Consider the following 25,818-nt stretch of genomic DNA (forward strand, 5'->3'; position numbering starts at 1 on the left):
AATATATATGTCATGTAATGTACTTGGTGAAAGATGCAATATAAATCGCAACCTTTTAAAATCATAATGTTTCTTTCAGAGTCAGTAGCTCGCTCTAGTAAATTGCTAAATTGGTGCCAGAGACAGACTGATGGGTACTCCGGTGTGAATGTAACAGATCTCACAATATCATGGAAGAGCGGTCTAGCATTATGTGCCATTATCCATAGATACCGTCCTGACTTGATGTAAGTGATTGACTGTTTTACTAGAACAGGGAAATTACAACCAATATAGGGGCAGATTTGCAAATATTTTGGAGGATAGTGTTAAAAAACAATGACATTGTGGTATGTGGGAAAAATAAACTGAAATAATTCAAATTAGACTTAATAAAATCTAATGTAGAATGATTCACTTGCAAGGGAAAAGGGCTGTAATGGTTTGAATATTGGGCAAAGTTTCACTTGCTCTTTTAGAACATTTGATTAAATCATTCCAAATTGTTAGTGACTGAAATACATTATCACCCAACAGCTCTTTACCAGCCTAAGTGAATTTAGTCAATTTAATTCACAGTTGACTTATTGCTGTAACCTTTTTTTTTACATAGTTTCCTTATTAGCTAAGCCATTTGAAGTAGCTTTTCAGTTCTAGAAAAGGTCTTCTCTAATCTGAATTGACATGCAGTAGGGAATCTAACACTGCTACGATTTGTGCAGTACCCTTTTATGTAGATACTACCCAGTTAAGCTGCAAGAATAAAAATGTGCCCAAATCCTATAATTTGCAAAAGGAAAAACTTTGGAAGGTGGAAGTGCCAGCAAAAACTCTGGTATTATGATGAAGGTCTAAAATGACTTCAGGTTCCTACTGAGATATTATCAAAGAGAAATTCTCTAATGTCAAATAGTGAAGATATGTTAGTGGAGAATTGTGTAAAACAAACTAAGCAGTTGTTCTGTCTTGTCTCTTAGTAGTTACATTTCTGTTGGTGTACTAAAGTTAGGCAGAAGGGAGGGTAGTTTTGCACCTTATAAACTAACAAAAGTAGATAAATATATTTGTAGCACAAGCTTTTGTGGGCTGAAGCTTACTCCATCAGATGCTCTGTACTGAGGTTAGCACACCCAGTTAGCAGGCTGTCTGTTAACAGCGCTGTAATAAAAAAAAAAAAAAAAAAAAAAAAAAAGCATGATGACAGGACAGTTGAAAAAAAGGGTACTTGACAGTTTCATAGTGAAAGCTGGAGAGCACTGCTTTTCCTATCAAAACAAACCATACGCACCTTGATACATGTCGTCTTTTTCCCTGCCCCTTGCAGAGACTTTAATTCTCTGGATGAGCACAATGTGGAGAAGAATAACCAGCTGGCATTTGACATAGCTGAAAAGGAGTTTGGAATTTCTCCTATCATGACTGGAAAGGAAATGGCATCTGTTGGGGATCCAGATAAACTGTCCATGGTGATGTACCTCACACAGTTCTATGAAATGTTCAAGGATACCATCCCTTCCAGTGGTGAGGCACTTCGGAGTAAATCATTTAGATTTTGGTTATGGCTGCTGTATACATGTTGTCTGCTTCAACTTACTTTGTGTTCCACCTAGAAAGAGCTCATGATGGTTGCTTATTGGGTTCATATTTTAAAAAATCACCATTCTGTTAGTGCTAACAAGTGCCCTCCTGGCAGTATGAGGAGCCAGAACAAGGATTTAAGATGTCAGTTCATTTTGTCCTCCTTCCTGAAAGTGGACAGCAGACTGCTGTGTGAGAAGTTGGCAACCTTGTTGTTTCTGGTGGCATGTGTTGTTACCTGAATAAACAGAGAGGGAACAGAGACGGAAAGGCTACCCAGCCTTTAAGTGTTAATTCAGCTTCTTTCATCAGTGCTAAACTTTGATTTAGCACTAATAAACAACTTCACTCCTTCCTTGTTGCTAGTGAGTGCTGATGCCTCATTGCTGGCATGATCCTGCTTGCCAGTCGGCATGTAGTACTGTTGTTAATTTTGGAAAGTGTGACAGCATTGAATTGCTGGTGTACACAAAATCCAAACAATTCAACTTCTGTTTAATGGAAAGAGAGTCCGAGGGATCTTATTTTTATGAACTAGAATTAAAACATGGAGTCACGTAACCCAAGTCTTAACCACACTATTAAATTCTAAAAATAATGGTTGAAGTTTTTTTCCTGGATTCTGAGTACCTAAAGCAGAATCAACCCTCAGTACAAGGCTGTCCAACTGACAGGCCTCATGCAGCCCTCAAGGGGTTAATTTGAAGCCTCTGAGTTCCTACCTGGCCACTGCTCCCTATTGCTCTGGCTGCAAAAGCAGCTGGGGGATCTAGGCCTTCCCTCTGGCTTCTGTTTTCTGTGCCTGTCCCAGGTGGTGGCACTGCGTGTGAGAGCTGGCAGTGCAGTACAGTGAGGGAGCCTGCAGCTGGTGAGTTGGAGAAGAGGAGGCACACATTGGAGTGGTTGCTCAGGTGCCTGGTGTAGTGGTGATGGCATGTATGGTGTCTGGGGAACTGCCAGTGTGGTGGAGCAGTGAAGGAGGCTCTCCACATGAGCAATGGTGGGGGCTGCCTGCGTGCATTGGGGGGCAGGGCCTGTCCACTTGTGCCAAATGGTGCAGGGGTCAGGGTGGTCACCTGGCTCACACTGTTATGGCTTGCATGGGGTGTACTCCACAGCCATTTTGAAGTTGGACAGCTTTGCAGACATACCCTTATTTAAAATATACCACTATATTGAAGAATGTTTGGTGTTATTTAAATACACACTTTTTATTAATGTAAAATACAGCGTGACTCTGCTCGTGACTCTTTTTACTAACATTGATTATGCTGGTCTACAAATATGGAAGTAATCAAAGTATACTCGGACAATCCTGAGTGCTTTTGTCAAATGTTCATGAAGTGGTTCGTTTTGAAGTTCTAAGAGACTTAAAGGCATAGAGTTCGAGTGAGTGAATCCCTTGGCTATTTTGTGGCTATTGCTAATTGTATGCAGTTTCCCTCTGTGTTTAGTAATATCACCTGGGGTTTTTTTATAGATAATCTGGACCTGAATGCAGAAGAGAAAGCTGCGCTAATTGCCAGCACAAAGTCTCCAATCTCTTTTCTTAGCAAACTGGGCCAGAGCATCTCTCGGAAACGCATGCCAAAGGTAGCCATATCTTACTCTCTGTAACCCTGAAATAACTAGTGCTTGCCAGGCTGCAAATGTGTGCTTGAAAAGTGCATGTGTATGTGTGTACACCCACCCTATAATCCAACAGGTCACTGGTTTCCCTGTAACTGTAGCACTAAACATGGAATGTGTATTGTCAGTTCATGAAATGCTTGATTGAAACTATCTCAGCATGACTTGGGAATTTTGGGTTGGAGAGAGTGTGAAAAGAAAGTGTGAGCATCCTAGGAAGAGAGTTGGTCTGAGGCTGGTAGCTTGAGTCCAGAGCATCACCTGTTGGTTCTTCTCCCAACTAACTGAATTTCCATGAAGGACAGTTTCAAATGATAAGGTTTGGTTCCTTAAGTGAAGACTAGTAAGTGCAGGGAACCCCTTTTTGTTTACAGGTGGAAAATAAGCATAGGGAATTGACCTGTTCTAATATAAATGTTTGTGTAATGCACTGACAAGACTTGTTGTGGGCCAGAGAGAAAAAGTTGTACAAGTATCTGGATGGTTTTTTTTTCTTTTGTAGGACAAAAAGGAGAAAGAACTGGATGGTGCAGGAAAGAGGAGAAAGACCAGCCAGTCAGAAGATGTAAGTAGAAAAGCAGACAAAATACTCAAGGAAAAAGTACGCGATAGAGTGGAAACAGGAAACCTAGCCTTATCTAATATGATATCTCCTGAATTGAAGTTGATCCTAGTAGGAGCTTACAGTTGTCATGTTTGTACCAAATACAATTCTGGCTTCTGAGAAACAAAAATAAGGCAATATAAATGTAATGTTCTTAACAAATCCTGCTTTTGTTTTCTTACAGTTTCGTGACTTGGTTAGGGCAGTGAGGAATGGCATGGTTTTAGGCTACAGAGGTACAATAGTGTCAGCAATTCTGTTCAAATTGAAACTAGAGCTTGAATTTTCTTGGGAGCGACTGCAATTTTAGTGTACATAGCTCATATAGGGAGTGGGAGAGTGTGTATAATACACATGTGCATATACCCATACTTAGAGTATACATGTCTAGATAGATACTTCTGAGATGAAGGCTTCCACTTTGTGTTCTAATTCAGTGCTTAAGAATGGCTCATTGCTTTATGACAGGGGTGTCAATCATCTGGCTCATGGAGGCAGGTTATATGCCCCATGAGGTTACTCATGGTCTGTGAGAGACCCACCTCTGGATCTGTTCCTCGGGGCCAGAAATTTGGTAGTAGGACAAGTAGCAGTGGCATTAACCCCTACGGCTACCAGAATTTGCCAGTGCTGTTGGCCTGTGAAAAGCCCTGTGGAATAGATCCTCGCTTGGCAAATGAGTTTGACATCTGTGTGTCATGCCAACGGATTTGTGAGTCTTCTGAACTATGGATATTTCAAGAGAAAATAACATCAGTAGTATTAAACAAGGTTGAAAGTAAATGGAGGAGGAGGATGAGTAGATGAGTGGACAAGAAAAGCATGAATCTGGAAATGTGGGTTAATGGATTTGGCTGCTGTGGTGTTGAACTGCAGAAGTCTCCTTTTAAATGAAAAAAGCAATTTAAAGCTTCCATTTACTTTAGTTTTTACTGGTTTGTTAGGAGGAAGTCCCACGAAGCTACCGAGAGGAAAGACCCACGCTTGTGAGTGCCCTGACAGAGAGAAGAATTGATGCCTCCATTGGGAATCAGAACAAAGTGAAGTCCATGGCAACCCAGCTGCTGGCCAAATTTGAGGAGAATGCACCTGTGCAGTCCACAGGCCTACGGAGACAGGTAGAAGATGGTTTGATGCTTATAGACCTAAAATTCAGCCAACAAGTTTTTTCACCTGTACTGGTATGGTAGAAACCCTTTGTTTTCAGGAGGATGTAGAGAAATGTCATAGGAATGAGAGTAGCAAAAAGATGCACTGTTATAGACTCAGTGGTGAGATTTTGCATTTCTCCCTCAGTGTATGCTCTTGTTAAGTGAAGGTAAATGCTACTTCAGGGAATAGGAATCCAAGGGATTTGGGGATTTAAAGAATATAGTACTTAATTATTAGGAGTATAGTGGCAAAAAGCGTATACCTTTTTGTTTTGAATTTAGCTTCCTGCTACCACAAGCACAGTGTTACAACCTGTTTTGCAACTCATTGATCTCTATGGTACACATGGCTTAGATTTTTTAACTCCCACTATTCTAATTGAAAAACTCTTCCAGAGCCTTACTGCTCTTATACTTAAGAACCTTCTTCTATTTTCCAACATGAATATATTTATGGATGGTTTATAAACATCTGCTCTTGTGAACAAGAGTTAGATTCTTAATAGTATTTAGGCACCTGGGATTTTTGCCTAGGGTAGATCTCCTGTATTATTCCTTGTGGTGCCTTTTGTCTGGATGCTAAGGCCACCCACCATTTGGGCTTTGTGTACAGTATAGTTACTGCTGTGATTTCTCTGTAGTTTCAGTGTACACAAGCTATCTTTAATCTACCTAGAGTGGATACTCCTAGCAGTGTAGCTACAACAGCACTGAGCTCTGCTGCCATAGTTAGACCACTACCAGTACTTAAAGCTAGCAAGGGTATGTCTGTGTTATGCTGCAGTCTCAGCTGTGACTAATGGGAACTGTTCTACAGTTGCATACAGGAATCTAGGTCTGGAAGGGGTCTTCTGGTCCATTTTAATTTATTCCCCTACATGTTTCCTAAGCACTGTGTACTGTTCACACGGAACAAGGAAAGTGCTGAAGGAATCTTAAAATTCCCCATTTTTGTTTATATTTCATTTGTTTGTTTTTCATATATTTTGTATTTTACTTGATAACTAATTCTTCCCTACTCCATTTTTTTCCGCCCAACTGTGTGCGTCTCATTTTGTCTCCCAATCCTTTGTGGCTTTCTTTGTTTCTTCTGCTATTTTTTCTTCCTCCATGATCCATCTCACCTTCCTTATGACCTGCATGCGACAGCCTGTCCTGCCTTACCAAGAACGTGTTCTCAACCAGCTATCCTACAGACAGCGAGAGCAAGGCCGCCTTGCTCCTATGCCTCAGTGGAAACAGGTAAACAAACCAGATGAATCTGATACGATTTCCACGCCTTGTACCAGTTTTCAGTACTTACTGCTTTCTGCCTTTTAATTCAACATTTTTCTACATCATTTTGCAAAGGCCTTTGTTTGGATTGATTTGACTAATACTGAATGAGGTTGAGATCTCTCTCTAGGAGCGACCACAGGGTTTAGTGTTTCAAGAAGGCTAGCAGTCAAAATTCCTCTCCTTCCTTCCTCATCCCCCTAGCACCCGTTCCAGCTTATTCCCTCAGGCTGTTAGTGGATATTTTTGCAGGAATTTTGCCTTCAAAGGATGCTGAGTATAGACCTCCAGAGTAGAATGCTATCCATACGAAATATGAGGAGTGCCTGGAACATATCTTGAGTTTCCATTTAGAAAAGTAGAAATTACTCAAGAAACTCTCCCAGCAGTTGGAGCTGAATGAATCATTCGTACTGGTGTATGTGGTAGAAAGTAAAAATGTTCCCTCCATGATTTTTTTGCTGAATATCCAGGCTCGCTGTTCCTGTCATATGTTTTCTCTGCTCTGCTGCTTCAGGGGCTTTCTTAATCACTGGGGTTTGTCTTTTTCCTGTTTGGCAAAATTCCTAGTGAGACTACTTCCAGATTTGACAGAAATCTAAATCTCTTTAAACTGAGAATTTCTAAGCATTCTTTCCCTGCCTTTTCCCCATCTCCAGAGCCAAGCGCTGTCTTACTGAAAATTAAAGGACCTTTGCATTTTCTATCATATGGTAGACCAGAATGGGGAGCCTCAGAAGAAAGACTATTAGGGGTCAAATTTTGCATTTTCTCACTTATAGTCTGTGCTTCCTGTTCTTACAGTTGGCATTCTTTCAGCTCTGCAGCCTAAAATGTTAGGCTCTTAATCTACCCTCTTTACAGACAGGTAGGGTTACTACAGCATGGTGACTTCTGGCCCTCCTAATTTCCAGTACAACTGGCCTCATCACCTCCATGAGGATATACAAAGATGTAGACACTTACATCTAGCATCTCTATCAGTTTCTTATCACAATCTGGTAAGAACACCTTTTTGAGACGGGAAGAGAAGAAACCAGTTTGGTTCGTTTCCTCCAAATCTGCGGATTAACAGTGAACTCTTTAAAACAGCAACAACAAAAAATACCTTGGCTCAAGCCATGTCTTACCTTGAAGTTATTTACTATCATCAATATCAGGTGTTCTTAAGGTTTCTCTCTAAGAAAAGGGAACCAAATGAGAGGAATTATGCCTCACGGAAGCTTCATCAACAGCTTCACTTTTAAATTTGCATGTATAGGTTTCCTGATTCTGCTTGCTCACTTTTTGTCTCCTAGACAATTTAGAAAGAAATCCCATTGTCACCAGTGGTTCAATTAAATTGGGGCCAATGGAACCCTATGTAGACAGCACTGTAACAGTTTTTTTTTGCTATACCAATTTTGATCACTTAACCTTTTATTTCTAGAGTAACAACCAGAACCTTGTATACACGCAGCCCCTGAATTTTATGCTTGACCTTTACTGGCCTTTTCCTGAATAGCTTTCTTCATGCATAAGTTCTTAACTAGACTTGAGGCATCCCTTGGAAAATGTTGGCTTTTAGCTTTCATTTGTTTCTTGACTATGGAAAAATAAGAAAGCAATTCTTCTCTTGCGAAGAACTTAGGAAGACCACAACAGGTCACAGTGTTTTTGACACTGTGGATTCCTATTTGAAATCTCTGGGTTTATTCTGTGAATCATGTATAGTTGTTTGCACATTTTAACAGTACTAATGCTTCACAGCACCCTGCCGCACCCTTTAAAGGATCTCAAGACACTGGTTGAAAATCACTGTTTTATAGTTGAGAGAAGGAGAGCTTCTTGGGTCTAGGTTTTGTGTTGGGCTTTCTATGCTGGCAGTTGAGATGGAGAAGGAGAATATACATTGTGTTTCATGAAGCAAAATCTTAAAGAGTCATATGTGCTGTCATTTGTGCTGTCATCCATTCTCTAGGAAATGAGGAAATGGCTGGCCTGGGGGAACAAATCTTCTCAGTTTCCACTTGCAGAAAGACAAAAGCCCTAGGATTGTTTTAACAGGAGCATTGCCTCTGTGTTGACTTGGAAGATCAAACTGAGACTAGGAGCCAACCTAGTTGGCTTCTTATGATGAGGACCCCCTTGACAGAAATTTTTGCTGCAGGAAGTTCTGAAGAGACAACTTGTTACGCTACTGAAGAAGTTTTCTGGCTACTGGGAACTCCTAACTGAATTGATATTTCCTGGACCACAGAATGATGATGAGGCTAGGCATCAAATGATGAGGCTAGGGCTCCAGCCTGTTGCTGGAGCTGCTGTATGGAATACAGCCACTACCTACAGGATCTTTGGAGGACTGTGATTACTAAAATGAGCCACTGTTGGATATAGAAGAAGCAGAGTCGTCTTCTCCAGCTGCCAGAGCTCACAGGAGGCATCTTGTGAGCTGTGTGACTTACATGGCTTAGCAAATGTCTTTTACTGTGGTGAGTGCCCAGCAGAAGAGCAAAGGAACAAATCTGAAAGCAAAGTGGTTTCCTTATAGCTGAGGAAAAACAGGTGGTCTGGGAATCATTAAGTACCATTGCCAGTGGGCAGAATGAACTGGTGAGCTTTCCAGAAAAGGAAAGCAGTCTTTTTCCCAGTGATTGTCAGATCTGGTCCCCTATCTTGAAGCTGCTTGGCAGAGGAAAACTCCAACAGCCACAAAGCGAGATGTAGGAGAGAAAACTAGAGAATCACATAAGAGGAAGTCTGCTGTTGATAAAACACTTGCATCTGTCCTGGTCTGTTATCGGTTGGTATCTGTCGGGTGGACTGCCTTGGTAATACTCCACAGCAGCCAAGGCCAACCTCTGTTCTGCCCTGTGGCTGAAAAGCTTATAGTTGGCCAGCAGTTTCAATCAGAATGAGATGTGAAATGGTCTTTCATTAGTTTTTTCCTGGAGAGGAAATATTCTGGGTGAGATGGGGAACAGGAGTCCCAATAATGGCTGTTTTTGAAGCAATTTTTCTTTTTGTTACTTGGCCGTATGCCACCAAAGCCCTTCATATGTGTAAAGGGCTAACTTCACATGTGGTCTGATCCCTTCTTACTCATCCCTGAGGTGTTTCAGTTGAAAAAAAATCTATGTCTAGAAGCAGAGATAGTAGTGTAGTTGAGGGAAGTGCAGTTGTAAAAGGCATAAAATTGTTCCTGCTTCAGGGTTCTGACTTGTTAAACTGTGAATCTTCAAGTACCCGATTAGATGAAAATCTTTCCTGCCTGCTCTGCTTCAATACCTAGCCCGTCCTGCATTTTCTGCATGATCTGGACTAGATGTGGTTGGATGATGTGTGCCATAGGGCTATGATGACATATCTATAACCCTGCTGTAGGAGTTGCAGCAACTTATTTTGATTTCACAGCAGCTAGTAATGTATAAGATGAAGCAGTATGTGTGCAGTGTCTCATGGATAGTAGTTTCATTTGGATTTTTTTTTTTTGTGGTGAGGTTTATCAAGTGAACTCCTAATTCTGTAAAATACATTATGTAGCTTTTGTCCTACAACTTTCCAAGCCAGTTTGGCTGTCTGAGGAGAGGGACTCATGTCAGTGACAACTGGAACAATAGAAAGAAGTATGGTCTATCACAGGGGTTGGCAACCCCTGGCACCATATGCCAAGGCATGGGATACAAAGGCATTTTGCTTGGCATGTGTGCCTTTGGGTGAATGGTGGAGAAGGAGCTGAGGCTGCACTGCCACAACAAAGATAAAGTCTCTCACAATTTCTTTTGTCTGCCTGGAAGTATGCGTGCACCTGCCACCAGCAACAAGCCAAGACAGGGCTCCACAGACCTCGGTGCAGTGGCTTGCAATCTTCCCGCCACCTGCTTCAAGCAGCCTGGGCTCCATGGTGGGTGTCAGGGGCTTGCCCTGAGCCATGGCCAGCTGTGGTAGGCTGCTGGGAGGCTGCAAGCTTCTGCACCAAGATCTGCAGAGCCCAGGCCTGGCTTGTTGCTTGTGGCGGGTACATGAGTGCTTCGGGGCAGATGGCAGGGAAGGGGCCAGGGCTGCACTGCACAACAAAGATTGGGCCCCTTGTGGCTCCCCTGCTATCTGCCCCTGGCATTCCTGTATCTTACAAGTTGAGATTGTACTGTTTGGGGACCCTGGTCTATCGGGAAGATGTCCTTACTCTCAGTGTTGATGATGGTGAATTATTGTAGTCTATTAAAATTAATTTTGTCCTGGGTTTCCAGGCTCTCATCTTGTGGTCATTCAGCAGTTCTCTTCATAGATCTATTAATAGCATCAAAGTATGTGTGTGATACACCAGTGAGTTTGCACTCGGGTGTATAATGTATGCTTACATAGTGGAGGTTGCATGTTTGCTTGCTTTCTCTGCAAGTCTACTATGTATTTGGAGGCCTGACATTTTTCCTTTTAGGATGGTCAACTGGAGGAGATAGTTGTAAAACATGCTTCCATAATTCCACAAGAACTCAGATCCTGAAGACATGCAATTACTGAGCTGATGAGATGACCAGGGTTCATCAGGAGCTGAGATATCAAGTGAATACCAACTTCAGTTTCCATATGTTCTATCTGGTTGTTTTTAGTACTCAAATTTCTGTTTGCATTTGGTTACTTTTTCTTCTTTTCCACAGTCTTTTTGTCTTTGTATACACTGAAATGTATTTTACTGAAGGGCTGGGTGTATGCCCATTCCATTCTGCATTGTTTGGTGTTTGTTATCTTTTGCTACCAGGAAACAAATATGTAACTTTTCCTTTCAGATCTCAAATTCTCATTAGTTAGATGCTACAGGTACTTTTATTAGTAAAGCATCTATTTCAGATGTACTTGGCACATGAGGTAAAAGAAAGGCAAAAACCAAGAATGAGATCAAACACTGGGGGGGAGAAGGGGTACATAAAAAGGCTATACATAGCAGAAAAAGAATGCACTGTGGCTTGAAAATAAAAGGGAGACCAATGAAGAGCATCTAAAAATGCAAAATGGAGTGTACTAGGAAAGAAAAGGTAAAAGACTCATCATATAATGCTCAGATTAGCCAGATTATTTCTATATCGTATTTTCTGCACATTGTTGCTGTTTTTACTTACCTTTTCCTAGTGCCCCAGGAAGTTCCTGGATATCTGTTTAATTTGTCTCAGGTGTGGGGAAGGAGTTGAAACTGAGGAAATAGAAGTTGTTGGTGATAGGATTTGAGGTATATTACTGATGAACTTTAGGCAAGTGTAATTAGACCAATGGGATAGATGTTTTTAATCCACATGTGATACAGTGACAGGTAATTTTGCCAGATGTACGCTGAACAGTTTTATCTGTGCCATATAGAGTTTTATTTGTGTGTTTCACTAGTGATGAGGGTGCAAAGCAGAAATATTGATTATTAATATGAAATGCTACATTTAGTAGTTGTCCTTAGAAGTATGTCAGACTGATTAATTACAAATCTTTAATTTCAGCAGAAAAGTTAAATTGTCTACTGTGAATTGAACTGTGACTCTGTTCTTTGGTGGTCAGTGTCTACCCCTACTCTGCCTAACCAAAGCCAATTTTAAGGTTCCCTTTGGCTTTACTTTTCTTATTTTTTCTCTTTTTTTCCCTTCCCTTTTAAACCAAGCCAAGGAATACGGATCGTTCTCGGACCTGCCCTAAAAAAGTGATCACTCTCTATTCTTCCTCCACCCCACCTTCCTCTCCATCGTTTTCCAGCCAGCAGGTGATTCACTCTGCATGCTCTGCCCTTCTCTCCCCTCTTCCTTTCCTGCTTGCAAAAGGGGCTAGATGAGTAACCAAACCAAGTCTATCAATGGGGCATTGTCTTAACCCACTTGGTGGAGCCTTTTAGTTTTCCTTCATAAGAAATGCAAATAGTCACTGAACAGATTGTATCAGAAATTGAACCATAATACTTTTAGGCGCAGGAAAAAATCCTGGGATTTCAGTTGATTGGCATTTTTGTTGGCAACAGCTATTTCTAGTTTTGTGTTGTGATGGCAGAGAAGTTTGATGCAAAATGTTAGCAACAAGTGTTTTCTTCTAACTGCATGTACACAGTTCCTTTAAGATCAGTATGTTTATGTGAAGAGGAGAATTTATTACAGTTAGGTATTTCACCATCCCAGGACACTTCTGCAAAAGAGAGGTTTGTCTAGGAGGTGTGGGATGGGAAATGAAGTTCAGCATTCAGCTTCAACTTCCTGCATTTTCAAGCTGCAGCCTTTCTGCTGTTTCAGTCCCATCTCTCCATCTCCACTTCTCTTTTTTTAAACAGGGTATTAAGGGGATGTTGTCTGGAAATCTTTTTTCAAAGACTCTCTTTGAGTGCTCTGGGACTGTCATAATGGCATATATGCCGCTTAGTCCTTCCCATTCTCCGCAACAGCTCAAGTTTGATATGTCTAAATTTGAATTTGCAGTGCAGATAGAGCAGTTACTCTTAAACTATAGAAAACTTAGTCATGTGCATGTAGGTCTGCTGACGCACAGATTTGTTGGCCTATAACTCATATGACAGTCAAAAGTCTGGTTAGTTTTTCGTCAGCTCATGTGGTTGATCTGTGTTGTGTTGTTTGTTTGTTTTTTTTTTTGTTAACTGCTGCTGTCACTACTTCCTAATGTAGCAATAAACTCCCTTTCCTTGTGGAAGATCATGAGGTAACACGCTCAACTCCACTGCTCTTCCCTAGTGATAATAGGAACCATACAACTACGTTCCTGTAGAGGCATTTCTATAGGTTTCCCTTGAACCACTTGCATACTTGAAGTTGAGTAAAGATGTGTTCTGTGCTGCAGCAATTAGGCATAGCAGAATCAAGTGAAGGAAAGGAAGCTATTTAAACCTGAACTGGATCTTAGCTGATTACTATGAGTCTTGAGTCAGACAGTTGACACGAGTATCCCCAAGATGGGGAAGTATTGCCTCCTTCATACAGATGAGGAAACAGTGGCAAGAAGGTGCCAATTTGTTTAGTTCACATGGGGAATCAGTTTCTAATTAGGGAATTTTATTTTCTAGTCTTGTGTTTAGTCCATACATTGATAAATAAAACAAAGGTCCCTTCAGTTTTTTATCTTCTCTCCATTTTAACTCCTTCCAAATATGAGGTCCTCCTTATGTCAGTTGCTTGCTCAAGTTAGCAATGGCTGCTGGTTTGTTTATGGATCTGTATCTGTTTGTTTATGGATTTACCACCTTCTGCCTTACACTATCCAGGGAACTTTTTGCATATCTTCACTTCAATAAAATTGGAATACACTCAGCTTCTTTCCTTTGACAAATAGAGAGGCTATTCCCATTGTTACTGAATAGAGCTGATACAAAGAATTAATTTGGGGGTAGCACCTTTAATGGGGGCATATTTTTCCTCAAAACAGCTTCTCTTCCTGAAGTTGTTTAGCCCCTACATTGTAGCTGTTTTCACTGATCTATGTCCCTGGTCATAGATCTTTTGTACACTAGTACAATTTTTGCAAACTTGTGTCTCTGTGCTCCTAATGCACTAATTGCCACTTCTTTTAAACTTCCCATTTTTCTCCTTTGATCTAACATCACACTGCAAGAATGTATTAAGTGTTTCTGTCACTTTCCTCATACTAATGGCATTTATTTAGACAACTGGTATATACTAGTTAATTGCCTTATTAGACTTCTGAGACCTGATTTCTACTTCCCTCCCCCCAAAGGATCCAAGTGGTTGTTTATTTTTTTTAAAAAACTATAGTTAATCAACTTGGTCATTTTTCAGCATGATGGTCTCTTTTCTGACTACATTGTAAGATGACTCAAATCAGGCATGTCTGAAGTGGAAATCTGGATGATGGTTGTTCTTAAGCTCACACTTTGTTGTCTACAGACACACAGGGAACCTGGCGTTGACCCCCATGGGGAGCAGAGTCCCAGACAGGAAAGGGTAAAAGAGCATGAACTAGCAGCATGGATGCAAGTAGCGCAAAAGTGGCAGTGGATGTGTGCAATATTCCAAGGAAGCTTTACAGGGGTGGAGGGAAGCACAGTCCATCCCAGTCCTGCTATTAACATGCTGGAGCTGCTGCAAATTAGTTAGGAATGATGATTTTGTGTAGTGTCTATATACTTACTTGCTTAACAAGCACTCATGAAGTGTTTGTTTGCTACCTGCTTTATTTTGCCATAGATTGGAACTTTGGCTCTCTCCATTCTTCACTTCTACACCTCTTTGTTAAAGTGGGCTGTGGCTGTAGCAGAACAAAAAAAGTTTAAGCTTTTGGGTTTTTTGTTTCATGAGCACACAGTTGCATCATTTCCATAGCTTGCTTTCCAGTTCATTCAACAACTGGCGTTCCATCCTGCTTTCTACAGGCCAGGTTACAAAGGAGAAGATAAGGACTAGTTTAGTTTCAAAGACTGAAGAGTTCTTCGTAATGAAATTCTCAGCTTTTAGCCTGAAGAGTCCAGAAGCATACAGGAGCTTGGTCACGCTTCACGCAGTTAGCCGATTTGGATCCCTATTAACTAATGAATTGCCTCTTCAAGAAAACCATTTATAGGTCAAACCATAACTAGGAGCCAGCTAAGAAAAATTACTGTGCCTTGCAAAGAATATCCTACATAGCAGTCCCATGATCCTGTAAGGTGGGCAGGATGATTTCTGACTGTCATCAGAAACTTAACAGGCATCTTTGCAGTCGCACAAGGGTCTACAGCTTGTTAACTTTACTTGTAACAAAAATGGCATGGTAGGAGGGACAGGTGGGATTAAGCTGCTTAAAATAGAGAAGAGTGGTGATGTACAGTCTCAATGGGATAAGAAGAAATATATCAGTTATTAGTTGTGAACAGTCTTGTGTTCTGTTGTTGTAATGCATGTATCTGTTAGACCATATAGCCAACAGTTCAGCATTCCGTCAACAGACAAAGTATGAGCCTTCTCTGTATAGGATACATCCTATTCAATTTACTTTTCACCCCCGAAACAATAAGACTTACTGAAAGCTGAATGATATTATGGATTAATGCCCCTATCATTCCAACAATAGGCCACGTGCCATTCCTAAGTAGATTCTTTTCTGTGTCACTGAAGTATCCACACAGCAGATGAATGACATCTGCTCAAGCAATACCTGGACTAGAATAGAAAGGGGGTCAGCATATCATGATTAAGGCTTGTTGACAGAGTTGTGTTGGAGGATGAAGGTAAGTCAGAAGGATGGGATAATAGATATGCTGGGACAGAACTGGGAAGCTTCTATAGTGATGTAACCACACTATGCCTGGTTTTGTTGTGTGCTGTTAGATGCTCCCCACACTTATTTTCTTGATGGCCTTACTCTCAGATGAGTATCCTAATGAACAAAGGCCGAGAAATAAAAATGACTGTTCCTTGGTCTGGAAATCTATAAAGCAGATCTCTTGACAAAAGACCAGGGGTGAGATTTGATGCCAAGGACAGAGCTGTTTTTGACCACTCTAGCCATGCTTTTTGGCTAGGGTAGGGATGACTTTATTTGGATGGAATGGCAAAATAGAAGCTGCTTGCTTGCTTTTGGTTGCAGAGGTCTGTGGAGAAGATGCTTAATTCATCTGTTTCTCCCTTACCCTTGAGTGGCCAAATCTAGAGCTTCTAGTTGGAATAATGTTGGAAGATAGAAGAGAAGGTTCATCTAGGAGGTCGTCTTGCTCGTCTCTTCTGCATGTGAGCTTTTGTGCCCTTTTATTTGGCACTGGCCTTGTTTTGAGTTTTACTTTTGTTCCTTTTTGGTTTTATATTTTCCCCTGTTTCGTTTATTTCCTCCTCCATTCCTTATCCAGCAGAGATCTCAGCGGGTTTTTTCTGATGATCAAGTGCCTGAGCAAGCACTGAACTTTGAGCAGAGGGCATGTCAACTGCCTGTCCTGCAGGAGCCAAAGCCAACAGTCAGACATCAGGTGACTATTGCTCTGTCTTGTCTGGCCATCTTCTGTCTGTTTTGCAGTTCTGTAGGATTCAGTTAGTGTGGCTGCTGGGATCAGAGTGATAGAAGTGTGCACCAGAATATAACAATCACTGCAAAAAAGAACAGTGTGGACTGTCACAAGAACTTTTTTGTTTTTCACTTCACTTCCTGTCTTGCCAGTTTTCAGCATACTTCTTGGTTCTTACCTGGTTTTGCCTGGTGTTTGCTGTTTCACCATATAGGATACAGATGACAAGAACAATCACCCCTAAGCTTCAGGGCACATGCTGATCACCACCTGGACTAAAGAAAATCTCCTGGCATGACCCTGTACTAGTTGGAAAGAATTACTGGGAAATTTCAGTTACTAATTTCCAGAGTAGACATGTTCACATTCCCCTCCCCCTTTCAAGGCACTACATAGGCCAGTTTTGTTGTCTTTCTTCCAGTATTGCTGCTTCTAGCAGTAACGCTGGTGGTTTATGCAGTTTCTCTTTGCTACTGCTGGTGAAATAACATTTTTCCCTTTTTGCTCTTCCTCCTCTCCTCTTCCACCTGCCACCTCTGACCTTTTGGCACCTGCTGCTTTGGACAGTGGCATCTCTAGTTTGGAATCACTTGGCTTCCTCTACCTCTCCTCTGCATTATACATCAGATCTTTAACAGTCTTTGGCATGTGGGAAGTTTTGGGGGCAAATATGTCTACTTCGAAGAAGCTTGGCTATTTTAAATGTTTTTTCCTGTATTTACTGTTGTGAATTAAATTTCCAAACCAGAAAATGATCCAGTAGTGTAATCCTGAATCTACATACAGACAGCTTCAGGGGGGTTGCTGTTGTAGCTAGCTTTTCCAAGTTGTGTCAGAGTGAAGGTTATAAGAATCAGAGTTTTGGACTGTTGCCCTTGGGAACATTTGTGAATCAGTAGAAGTATTGTTGGTTTGGGGGTGACTCAAACTGCTAGTGGGCTATGGATAGGGAAGCAACCATAGATAGTTGGGTGAGAGGTCAGATTTCAAATGTATTAGCTTAAGGGTATTATAGTTAAAGGTCCCAAACATAGTTCATGTACATTTCAGCAACAGAGATTGTGCTAGCATATTAATTTGTGTAAAGATGCAACCTTCCTGTCTCTGTGTACTGCTTGGTGGCTTGGTTGTTTAGTCCTGTAGCTATTGGATGCCTGATAACAACATTTTTAAATTATCTGGGTATGTGGAAGTGATATATGGAGTTATATTTGCAGACAGAGATAAGATATTGACGTGTGATTTCTGTGAAGATGCAGAAGAAAAAAGAGGTGGAAAAATACAGAGGAAGAGGCAGAGAGTACAAAGTAGAAAAAAGCAGAAAAAGGAGTAGGTTGTAGGAGAGGAAAACAGGAAACAGATGCTTGGATAATGTAGGGAATGATGGGCCATGATGTAGAATGTTAAGGAAAGAAAACAGGAAGAAGCAGTGACACTAAGCAGGAAAGAATGTATAGCAAAAGCTAGAGATTGTTTTTTAGGGACTTTAAAAATATTTTAAATAACTATTAGCTGATTCAAAGTTGCGGTTAAGTAAAAAGTACCCATATAAAAATGACACAACTGCTATTTTCCTTTAAACTGCAAGACCTGAAGTAGCACAGATATTTTTTGCCATTGGACTAAGTCCTCAAAATACCAAATGTCAGATATCTTTTCCATCTTTGTGTGTGTCTAAAAACAGCTGTTTTTGTGGATCATATAAAAATAACTGTGACGTAATTCCTTCCCTGTCACTGTCTTAGGGTTTTTTCTTTTAAAATGTTCACCTTCTTACAATCTTCTGAATACTTTCCCACCAGATTATAACTTACACTAGCTGACAGAAACTAATGGATTGTGATATTTCTAATGATTGTGTTCTGCTTCTATACTAAAGGTGTTTCCTGGCAGATGGTGATAATGGACTGGCAGAAGCTGAGTAGGTTAAGAGGTGCATGCTGGGTTAGTGATCTCTGGGTTCTTTTCTGAAGAATTGATTTTGGAAAGATTTGGCTTTTCAGCTTTGGCATTTAGCCTATGCTGTATGATAAGAAAGAGCAGAGGAAGAATTAGTGGTTACTCTCCTTGTTGGTTCTCACTTTTAAACTATGCTTGTCTCTTGGGGACAGGAATTTGTAAAGTGCAGCAAGTAAGCAAGTAAAGATAGGAGGTATCTCTCTGAGTGGGAAGAACAGAGCATGAAAAAAATCATGGCATAGTTTAGGGAAAGATGCCTATACCTGCTTTTTCCTTCCTCTGCCTAAGCCTTACGCCACAGCCTGTTTCCTGTTTTGGAAAGCAGGAATGTGTCAGAGCTCATTACCTTCTGCTAGCTTGTTAATTTTGTTTTCAATGAAACATATATTTAAAGGATGAGCAATGTGATTTAAAATTAAACCCCATGTTTCTTGTGGATTCTAAGGTGAAAATTCATTGCTAGTTTAGTAGTCGATCTTGTAGTAGAGATGAGGATGCTGAATAGTGGAGGGGTGAGAGGGCTTTTCTCCATTCCCACTCCTAAAAAGGCATAAATGTTGGATCTCTTTTAGTTAAAACCTGGAAAGCAATCTCTCAGCAGTCTTGGAAGCATGTTTTTGAGCATGTCCTGTACACTCACTCCTGCTTACATGCACGAAACCTGGAAATACAGTGGTGAAGTCCCTCCAAAGGCACCTCCTGGGGCTCGTGATGGGTTTGAAGAGCAGATGTGGGAGCAGTTTCAGAGTGGCTTTGAATTTCTGAGTTTGACACATGGGAGCCAAGAATGGGTGGGTAGGGTAGATGTTTCCCTGCCTAAGAGCACAAGGAGAGGATAAGAGTACCAGAAATTGTTTTAGAATCTTCATGAATGACTGACTTTGTTGTATTGCAGAAAGCAGCAATTCCCCAGGATCCCGAGCTTCTGTGCAATTAGATAGCTGATTCCAAATTACATTTTGGGGTGGAGGGGGGTGGTAGAAAAAACCTTATAGCCCAAGGAAGGCCATAGCAAGAGCAATTTCTTTATTCTCTGCCTTGTCACTTGGAAATGGAAGAGATAGGGTAGGTGATTGCCTCCGATAGCTCTTAACGGTTCCTGTAAGACATTTTATTTATTTTTTGTCCATATCCCTCTGTGATTTTCTTGATTTATTATTTTATTTTTTAGCCAGAGACTGAACCGTCTCGTCGATTCTTTGTTGACCAGTGGGAGCTCTCCCTTAGTCTCCGCTCTTCCAACCGCCCTGCTTCACCCTCATCTGATTCCCTTCGACAGGTAGCATGGCTTGGGTCTTGCAAGCTGCACTCAGCTGTGCCTATTTGCCCCACCTCATTCCCACCAGCAGAGGATGTGCCACAGAAGATCGCTAGGCTTGCAAGGCTTCACCTCTTTCATGTGGCTGAATGTGGTGCGTGCATTTAAATATACAAGTGTGAAGCCAGAGGCACTGTGGCATATCTTGATTATTCCAGGCCATTCAGCCATCGGGGAAAAAAGTATTCTTAAAGTTGAGTGTTCATGGAAAAGGTTCTGGTAAGCCAGATTTGAAGTCTTAAATAGCCTCAAATCACTTCTTTCCAACAATGGTATTTTTCTGGCTGTGGAATAATCTATAAGGACATACAAGCTATTTTTTAAGGTTTCCTGCTCCCTTTTGAAAACTTTAAGCAGATTATAGCTTGGGTTTGTATGTATGCTTTTAAAGGGAAAGACTGAGATTAATGGAGGGAAATCATTCAGTATTCCAAAAAATCAAGTGGGTATCACTTGAAAATTACAGTGGTTGCTGATTGTGCTACAAGCAACAGAAATTGGTTGTCCATGCCACAGAATGTAAAGATTCTGCATAAGCTAAAAACCACTGCCCAGGAGAGACCCAAGTCAAAGAGCACAGAAGTTGAAAATTAAGGAAAGAAAGCAAGACTTAAACTTATCATAGCTGTATTAGTTTGAGACGCTCAATGATCCAGAATATTGTAATGGACAAATAGTAAGATAAAATTTCTCTCACAAAGAGAAATTTAGGGCTAGTCCAGAATTTTCCATCAGGACTTTTTTTAAGGCAAAACTTCTTTCCATGGACAAGAATGAACAACCTGAGAAGTTTTTGTTTTTTGTCTAGAAACTAGAAACTTCTTTGCCAAAAGCTTTCTATGAGGGGGAGGAAAAATAAAGGATTTTCTGACCAGCCACAATTATGAACTAGTATCAGATGAGATGTGATGCATAAGAGTAATGAAATTAGAAAGTAGGAAGGTGGGAAAGGTTGTGAGCTACAAAGGTCAGTTTAGGCATATGCATTAGCTGAGCTCTGTGTTTTGGTTAGAGAAACAAGGCATGCTTGGAATAGCAGAAGGTATAAATGCCTTTCTGATAGGAATCATAGAAAAGTATGACAGAAAGATCATGTTTATTCCTTCACATGTTTGCAATTATATCTCCTGGAAGGTAGGGGTCAATTTCAGAATGTCATGTGGTTCAGCCTACTGCTCAAGGGCAGGTTCCTCCCTGAGTAAAGCACCCAGTCAAATGTTTGTCTAACCTCTCTTCAAAACTTCCAGTGATGGAGATTCCACAGCCTCTCTTGGGAGCCTATTCCAATGCCTAGTCACACTCTGTGATAAACTTCAACTGAGCTCAACCTGAATTTTCACTTGCTGCAATTTGAGACCATTTTTCCTAGCCTTGTCCATAGAAAATAATTTATTTTCTGTGGCCACCTACCATATAATTACCCTTTAGGTATTAGTTATCTAATCCTGCTCAGTTTTTCTACTTTTAGACACTAAATAATCCTAGTTCTTCTAGTCCAGCCTCAAAAGTCATTTTTCCTAGGCTTCTAATAATTGTTGTCACTTTCCACTGGACTCTAAATTTGCTCAGATCTTTTTTGAAGTGAGAGGACCAAAACTGGACACAGTAAGCCAGGTGAGGCCTCCCCAGTGGCAAATAGGGTAGAAGGATCACTTCCCTTGACTAATAAGTGAAATCTTCTTAACATAGCCCAGTGTGCTATTGGTCTTTTTTACAGCTAGAGCATATTGTTGGTTCATATTCAGCTTATGGTCTACTGTAACCTCAGGTTCTTTTCTGTAGTACTGCAGCCTACCTAGTCATTCCTCAGTTTGTATTTGTACATGTGATTGTTCTGTCCTAAACGCAAAACTTTGCATTTGTTTTTGTTTTTTAATTTTGTTCAATGGATTTCAGACCATTTCTCCAATTTATCAAGGTCTTTCTGATCCCTAGTGCTGTCATTCAGAATGTCTACAACTGCACCCAGCTTACTGTCTCCACAGATTTGCTAAATGTGCCCTTCAGTCCCATCCTCAAATTTGTTAATGAAGATATTTAATTGTACCAGACTTAGGATATACCCCTGCATGAAGATACTACAGTGTAGTGGTTAGATTATATAGTTACATTTCATACTTGCCTAAGAGATTTAACATTTTCTGCTAAAATCTAAATATTGGGACTCAAACATCTTAGGGTTCAGACAAACCATCAAAACTGAAACAAGTCAAAAGTGATAGGCACTTGCATGGAGCTGCTGTCAGGGTAATGGCTCACTCGTATTTCAGAGTAAATGAAAGCTATACCAGAGCAATTTAGCCCATTCCACGTGGGGCAAGCTGCCCAAGTGTAGCTCTCATTTACTATGTGGTAAGAGAAGTCATAGGGACAGTTACTCTAAAGTGTGTGCAAATCCCTGCTCTTTCCCAATTAACTAGTTGCAGTTTGATCATTTTACATTTTGTGATTCTTGAAGAACATGCAAAAATGTGAAGATGTAAACATCTATAAACTGTTGATAATTACAGCAACCAAAGCATGCAAGAGCAAACACCATAATAGGTGCATACATTTTAAAACTTTTTTTAGCAAAATACAGTATAGAAATTATGTGCAGGGATAGGTAAGTGCATGTAGCTTTGACAATGAATGGTTTTTTCAAATAGAAACCCTGTAGTACAAATGAGGAAGATTTCCAGGGTTTTGAATCTAGTTCATTGCTTCAGAGTAGTGCATTTCCCAACTGCTTCACTTGACCAGAGTCATGTGGTCTCAGTGTGGAAGGCAGAATTAATCCTTCACTTGCTGAAGAGGCTTGAAAAATGCCTGTTTTTAATTCTGGAGCATTCAAAACATCCCTCATCTGGGTAAGTGACATGGCCTAGGGTGATGTCTGCTGCTGCACTGAGACAATATGTGGTGCTTGCATTAAGATTGGATCTTTATTAGGTTGTGAGGTTTATTCCCTCAGTCAAATAATTATTTTCAAATGCCATGGGTGTTTCCTGCATGACTCATTTTCATGAAGTGTCCAAACTTAGCTAGCAAACAAGCTTATAAATTTCTCATCTCCCACCTCTTACACTGAGATGTGTCAGGCTTCCTAGATGTCTGACTACCAATATTGTAAGGTTGATTGCAGCCTAACATCAAACCCAAATGCTTGGGGTCGTGGTACCCAGGAAAAATATCCTTGATAGAGAATAGTTTAGGCATAAAGCTGCATGCTCAGCTAAACATAGTTATGGTACTAGGCTCATCCTCCTCCATTCTTCTCATGTAAAGTCTTGAAACCCCTTGTGTGTTGTGAGCACTCATGCATGCAGCTTTGGAGGTATTAATTTTTTTGGAATTGCTGTGGCTCTGCTTGAGCTAACTATTTTTATTTTTTTTCTCTTCCCTTGGAAACTAGTTGTTCCCTATTGCAAAGAAACTGAGTGAATCTTCGTGATCACACCTTTGAATTTGGTTATATGAAATACCTCTTTTATGCCACTTTTCCTCAATGTCCATTTTTACCTGAAGCCTAAAATTTGTTTTGGTTTCGTCTCCCTGCAGGGGGAAGTAGATGTTCTTATCGTTCATGAACAAAATATTCTGTAAACAAAAGAGACTTTGATTCATCTTCTTTCTTTTAATTGTAGTCCTTCTAATTATGTAAAGGGACCAATTGTAAACCTCCCTTTTAGCTACTTTTAGTCTGGGCTTTGCTAGTGATCACTGACGACACTGGTTCTGCTGTTTTTCCACAGTCACTCTGCCTGTGTTGTCCACTGTTTCAGCATGGTTTGATCTCTCTGCACCTTTTCATCACCTTTATCATTTTTTGTCATCTTTTTAATTTGATCTTTTTCTTTTCTCACTTCCCTGTGTTTTATCCCTTCCATCTGGTAGAAGTATATAAAGATGTACACAGGCGGAGTGAGCTCATTGGCTGAGCAGATAGCCAATCAGCTTCAAAGAAAAGAGCAACCCAAAACCCTTCTAGACAAGAAGGAACGGGTAAGAGAATGATGTGCAGAAGATGTGTGTTTGTGACTAGAAGTTCTATAGGTCTGTGGTACTGTAAGTGTTTAGTTGTCTTGAAAGAAGCTGACAACATCTTAAATAATTTTAGTAAATCTCACTTCCTTTTTCTAAACCCTCTCCCTATCCTCATGCTTTTTTCCAAAATCTGCCTGAATTCTGTTGTCAGCATCCTAGGGTCCTACACATTGCAGAGAGACTGCTTTGAGATACAGCTCTATGTATTTCAGAGCCAAGGTATGTGATCAAGTTGGACTTTCTGTGGATTGATGTGTCCTGGAGAAAACGTCTTTCTTGATAAGTCTCAAGGAAATGTAGAGCTAAGAGCAGTATTGCTGGAAGAATTCCTACAGACCAGTCTGATGTTTTTGACTATTAGGGTTGAGCTGCATTTGGAAAAACTTGGTTTCAAGGTTAACCTGAGCCTCTGTCAAGTGAATATAAGCAGGGTTGGAAGTACAACTGTAAACTGTCTCAGCTGACATAGAGAAGATTTCCAATTTACATTTCCTTCAGTCAGCTGTCTCCAGAGCACCATTAATAACCTTGTGTGGAATTGTCAGCCCATAGGTCTAATGGTCTGGGAGTTGTAACTTGCTCCTGATTTTATTCCTCACAACTTCAGAAATTACCTCGACTTGCCCCATGGACATGAAAGGTTAGTGACTGGTACATAAGCTTTCATTTTGCTAAGTGGTGTTAATGGATGTATCAGAAATGGTATCACAGAAATGAAAAAAGGTGACCCTACAGTGGAGATGTGATTGGACACATGTGACTCTAAATCTGCCTCATTTCTGTCCAGGGCTCATTCAAAAAGGAGTTCCCCCAGAACCTGGGAGGCAGTGATGTCTGTTATTTCTGTCGTAAACGGGTCTACGTGATGGAAAGGTTGAGTGCCGAAGGCAAGTTCTTTCATCGCAGCTGCTTCAAGTGTGAATACTGTGCTACCACACTTCGCTTGTCTTCCTATGCCTACGATATTGAAGATGGTAAGAAAAATTACTCTTAATTTTCCTCATATACAATAAAGACTTTCACTCATTTGGAAGGCTGCCAATTTCTTCACTCACCATTAGTTTAGTGAGTGAAAAAATGAGAATAATCTTTCTTCTTGAAAATAAACCTCTCAAACCATTAAGGAGTTATAGATATTTATATATCTCCTTAACAGCTTAAGTAAGAGTTATATAGATAGCGAGAGAGAGAGTTATTTCTCAGAGACAGGGGAGAGATATATAGATAGATATAGAGCTCATTCTTGCACTCTTTTGGCCAGCTCACGTAAACAACACTATAACTGAACTATTAGCCAAACATTTACTTACTGTTAAAAAAATCGTTGCTGAAATGGAAGCAGAACAGTGTTGTGTTTGACATCTAAGGCAGGGGTGTTAAAGGTACAGCCCTTGGAGTGACATCATTCATCCCCTGGTACTTCCCCCAGGTCTCAAGAGTTAATCCACGTGCTGTACACAGTGGGCACATCTACACAAGATGTTTACTGCACAGTTGCCTAATTAATTGCACAGTAAATGTCTCAGCATCTACCTGTGCACCCCTGTTAGGGCTCATGCAACTAATAAGTTCCTCAGCAAGGTAGTACTTGTAAATACAAGTAAAACTCTAGAATTTTTTGTGTGCAGCAGTACACGTGTAGACACTCACCTGGCTGGGTGGTACATAAGGGTGCTTCAGTGTGGGGGCCACCTGCAGGCTAGCCCCACATTGAAACACTCTTTTGCCTCAGCTAGTCTGTCTGCAGTGCGCTGAGCCCAGACGGAGCAGCCCCAGGCTCTGGGAATCCCTTCTACCTGGAACTGCTCTGATTGGGCTCCACATGCTGTGCATGAATAAACTCCAGAGTTATTTGCTTCCAGGCACACATTAAAATGGCACACCTAAGAGCAAAAAACTTCAGAGCAGTAAGCTCCAGAGTGCACTACTAGCCCCAGGCACTGCCCCAGGATGTGTGGCCTTGTGGACTGGCCCCACATTACTCATCTGGCCCATGGAACCCAGATGGATATTCCATCTAAGGTGATCTTATAATACAGATCCTCGAGTCCTGCTTCAATACCAGGAAACTAGGAGAATCTTTAAGCCAGAGTTTAAAAACATTTGGATAGCATAATACAAAAACAAACCGCTTTCTGCAAAGGAACATATAAAAAAAAGATTGATAATCTGTGGATATATTAACTTTTTACAGACTGTTTGAGAGGGGGTTTATAGATGGAAATGTTGAGTAGGAAAGCAAAGGATAAATGGGCATATAAAAATTGAAAATGCTGTATAAAAATGGTGACTAAATGAACAGCACAGGGTTTGCTCCTCTATATATGAGAGACCTCCGTAAGAGAGAGAATGAGTG

General features: G+C 40.7%; 1 protein-coding gene across 7 annotated transcripts in view; it reads left to right on the top strand.

Moving 5' to 3' along the window:
* Window positions 1-25,818, top strand: part of MICAL3 (microtubule associated monooxygenase, calponin and LIM domain containing 3) — a 147,533-nt gene that overhangs the window by 23,157 nt on the left and 98,558 nt on the right. For 4 of the 7 annotated variants that reach the window (XM_019544527.1, XM_019544529.1, XM_019544530.1 and 1 more), the window contains exons 11-17: window positions 80-227; window positions 1,304-1,500; window positions 3,038-3,150; window positions 3,689-3,751; window positions 4,735-4,908; window positions 6,091-6,183; window positions 24,250-24,436. In XM_019544527.1, the coding sequence (XP_019400072.1) occupies window positions 80-227; window positions 1,304-1,500; window positions 3,038-3,150; window positions 3,689-3,751; window positions 4,735-4,908; window positions 6,091-6,183; window positions 24,250-24,436 (975 nt within the window). Of the gene's footprint in view, window positions 1-79; window positions 228-1,303; window positions 1,501-3,037; window positions 3,151-3,688; window positions 3,752-4,734; window positions 4,909-6,090; window positions 6,184-8,176; window positions 8,329-11,836; window positions 11,936-14,072; window positions 14,130-16,006; window positions 16,562-19,289; window positions 19,398-23,312; window positions 23,421-24,249; window positions 24,437-25,818 lie in introns of those variants that run through there. The other 3 variants (XM_019544535.1, XM_019544532.1, XM_019544533.1) reach the window with 3 other exon arrangements.

This window comes from Crocodylus porosus, unplaced genomic scaffold, assembly GCF_001723895.1.
Source record: "Crocodylus porosus isolate Cpor-Errol unplaced genomic scaffold, CroPor_comp1, whole genome shotgun sequence".
NCBI classification, from domain to species: Eukaryota; Metazoa; Chordata; order Crocodylia; family Crocodylidae; genus Crocodylus; species Crocodylus porosus.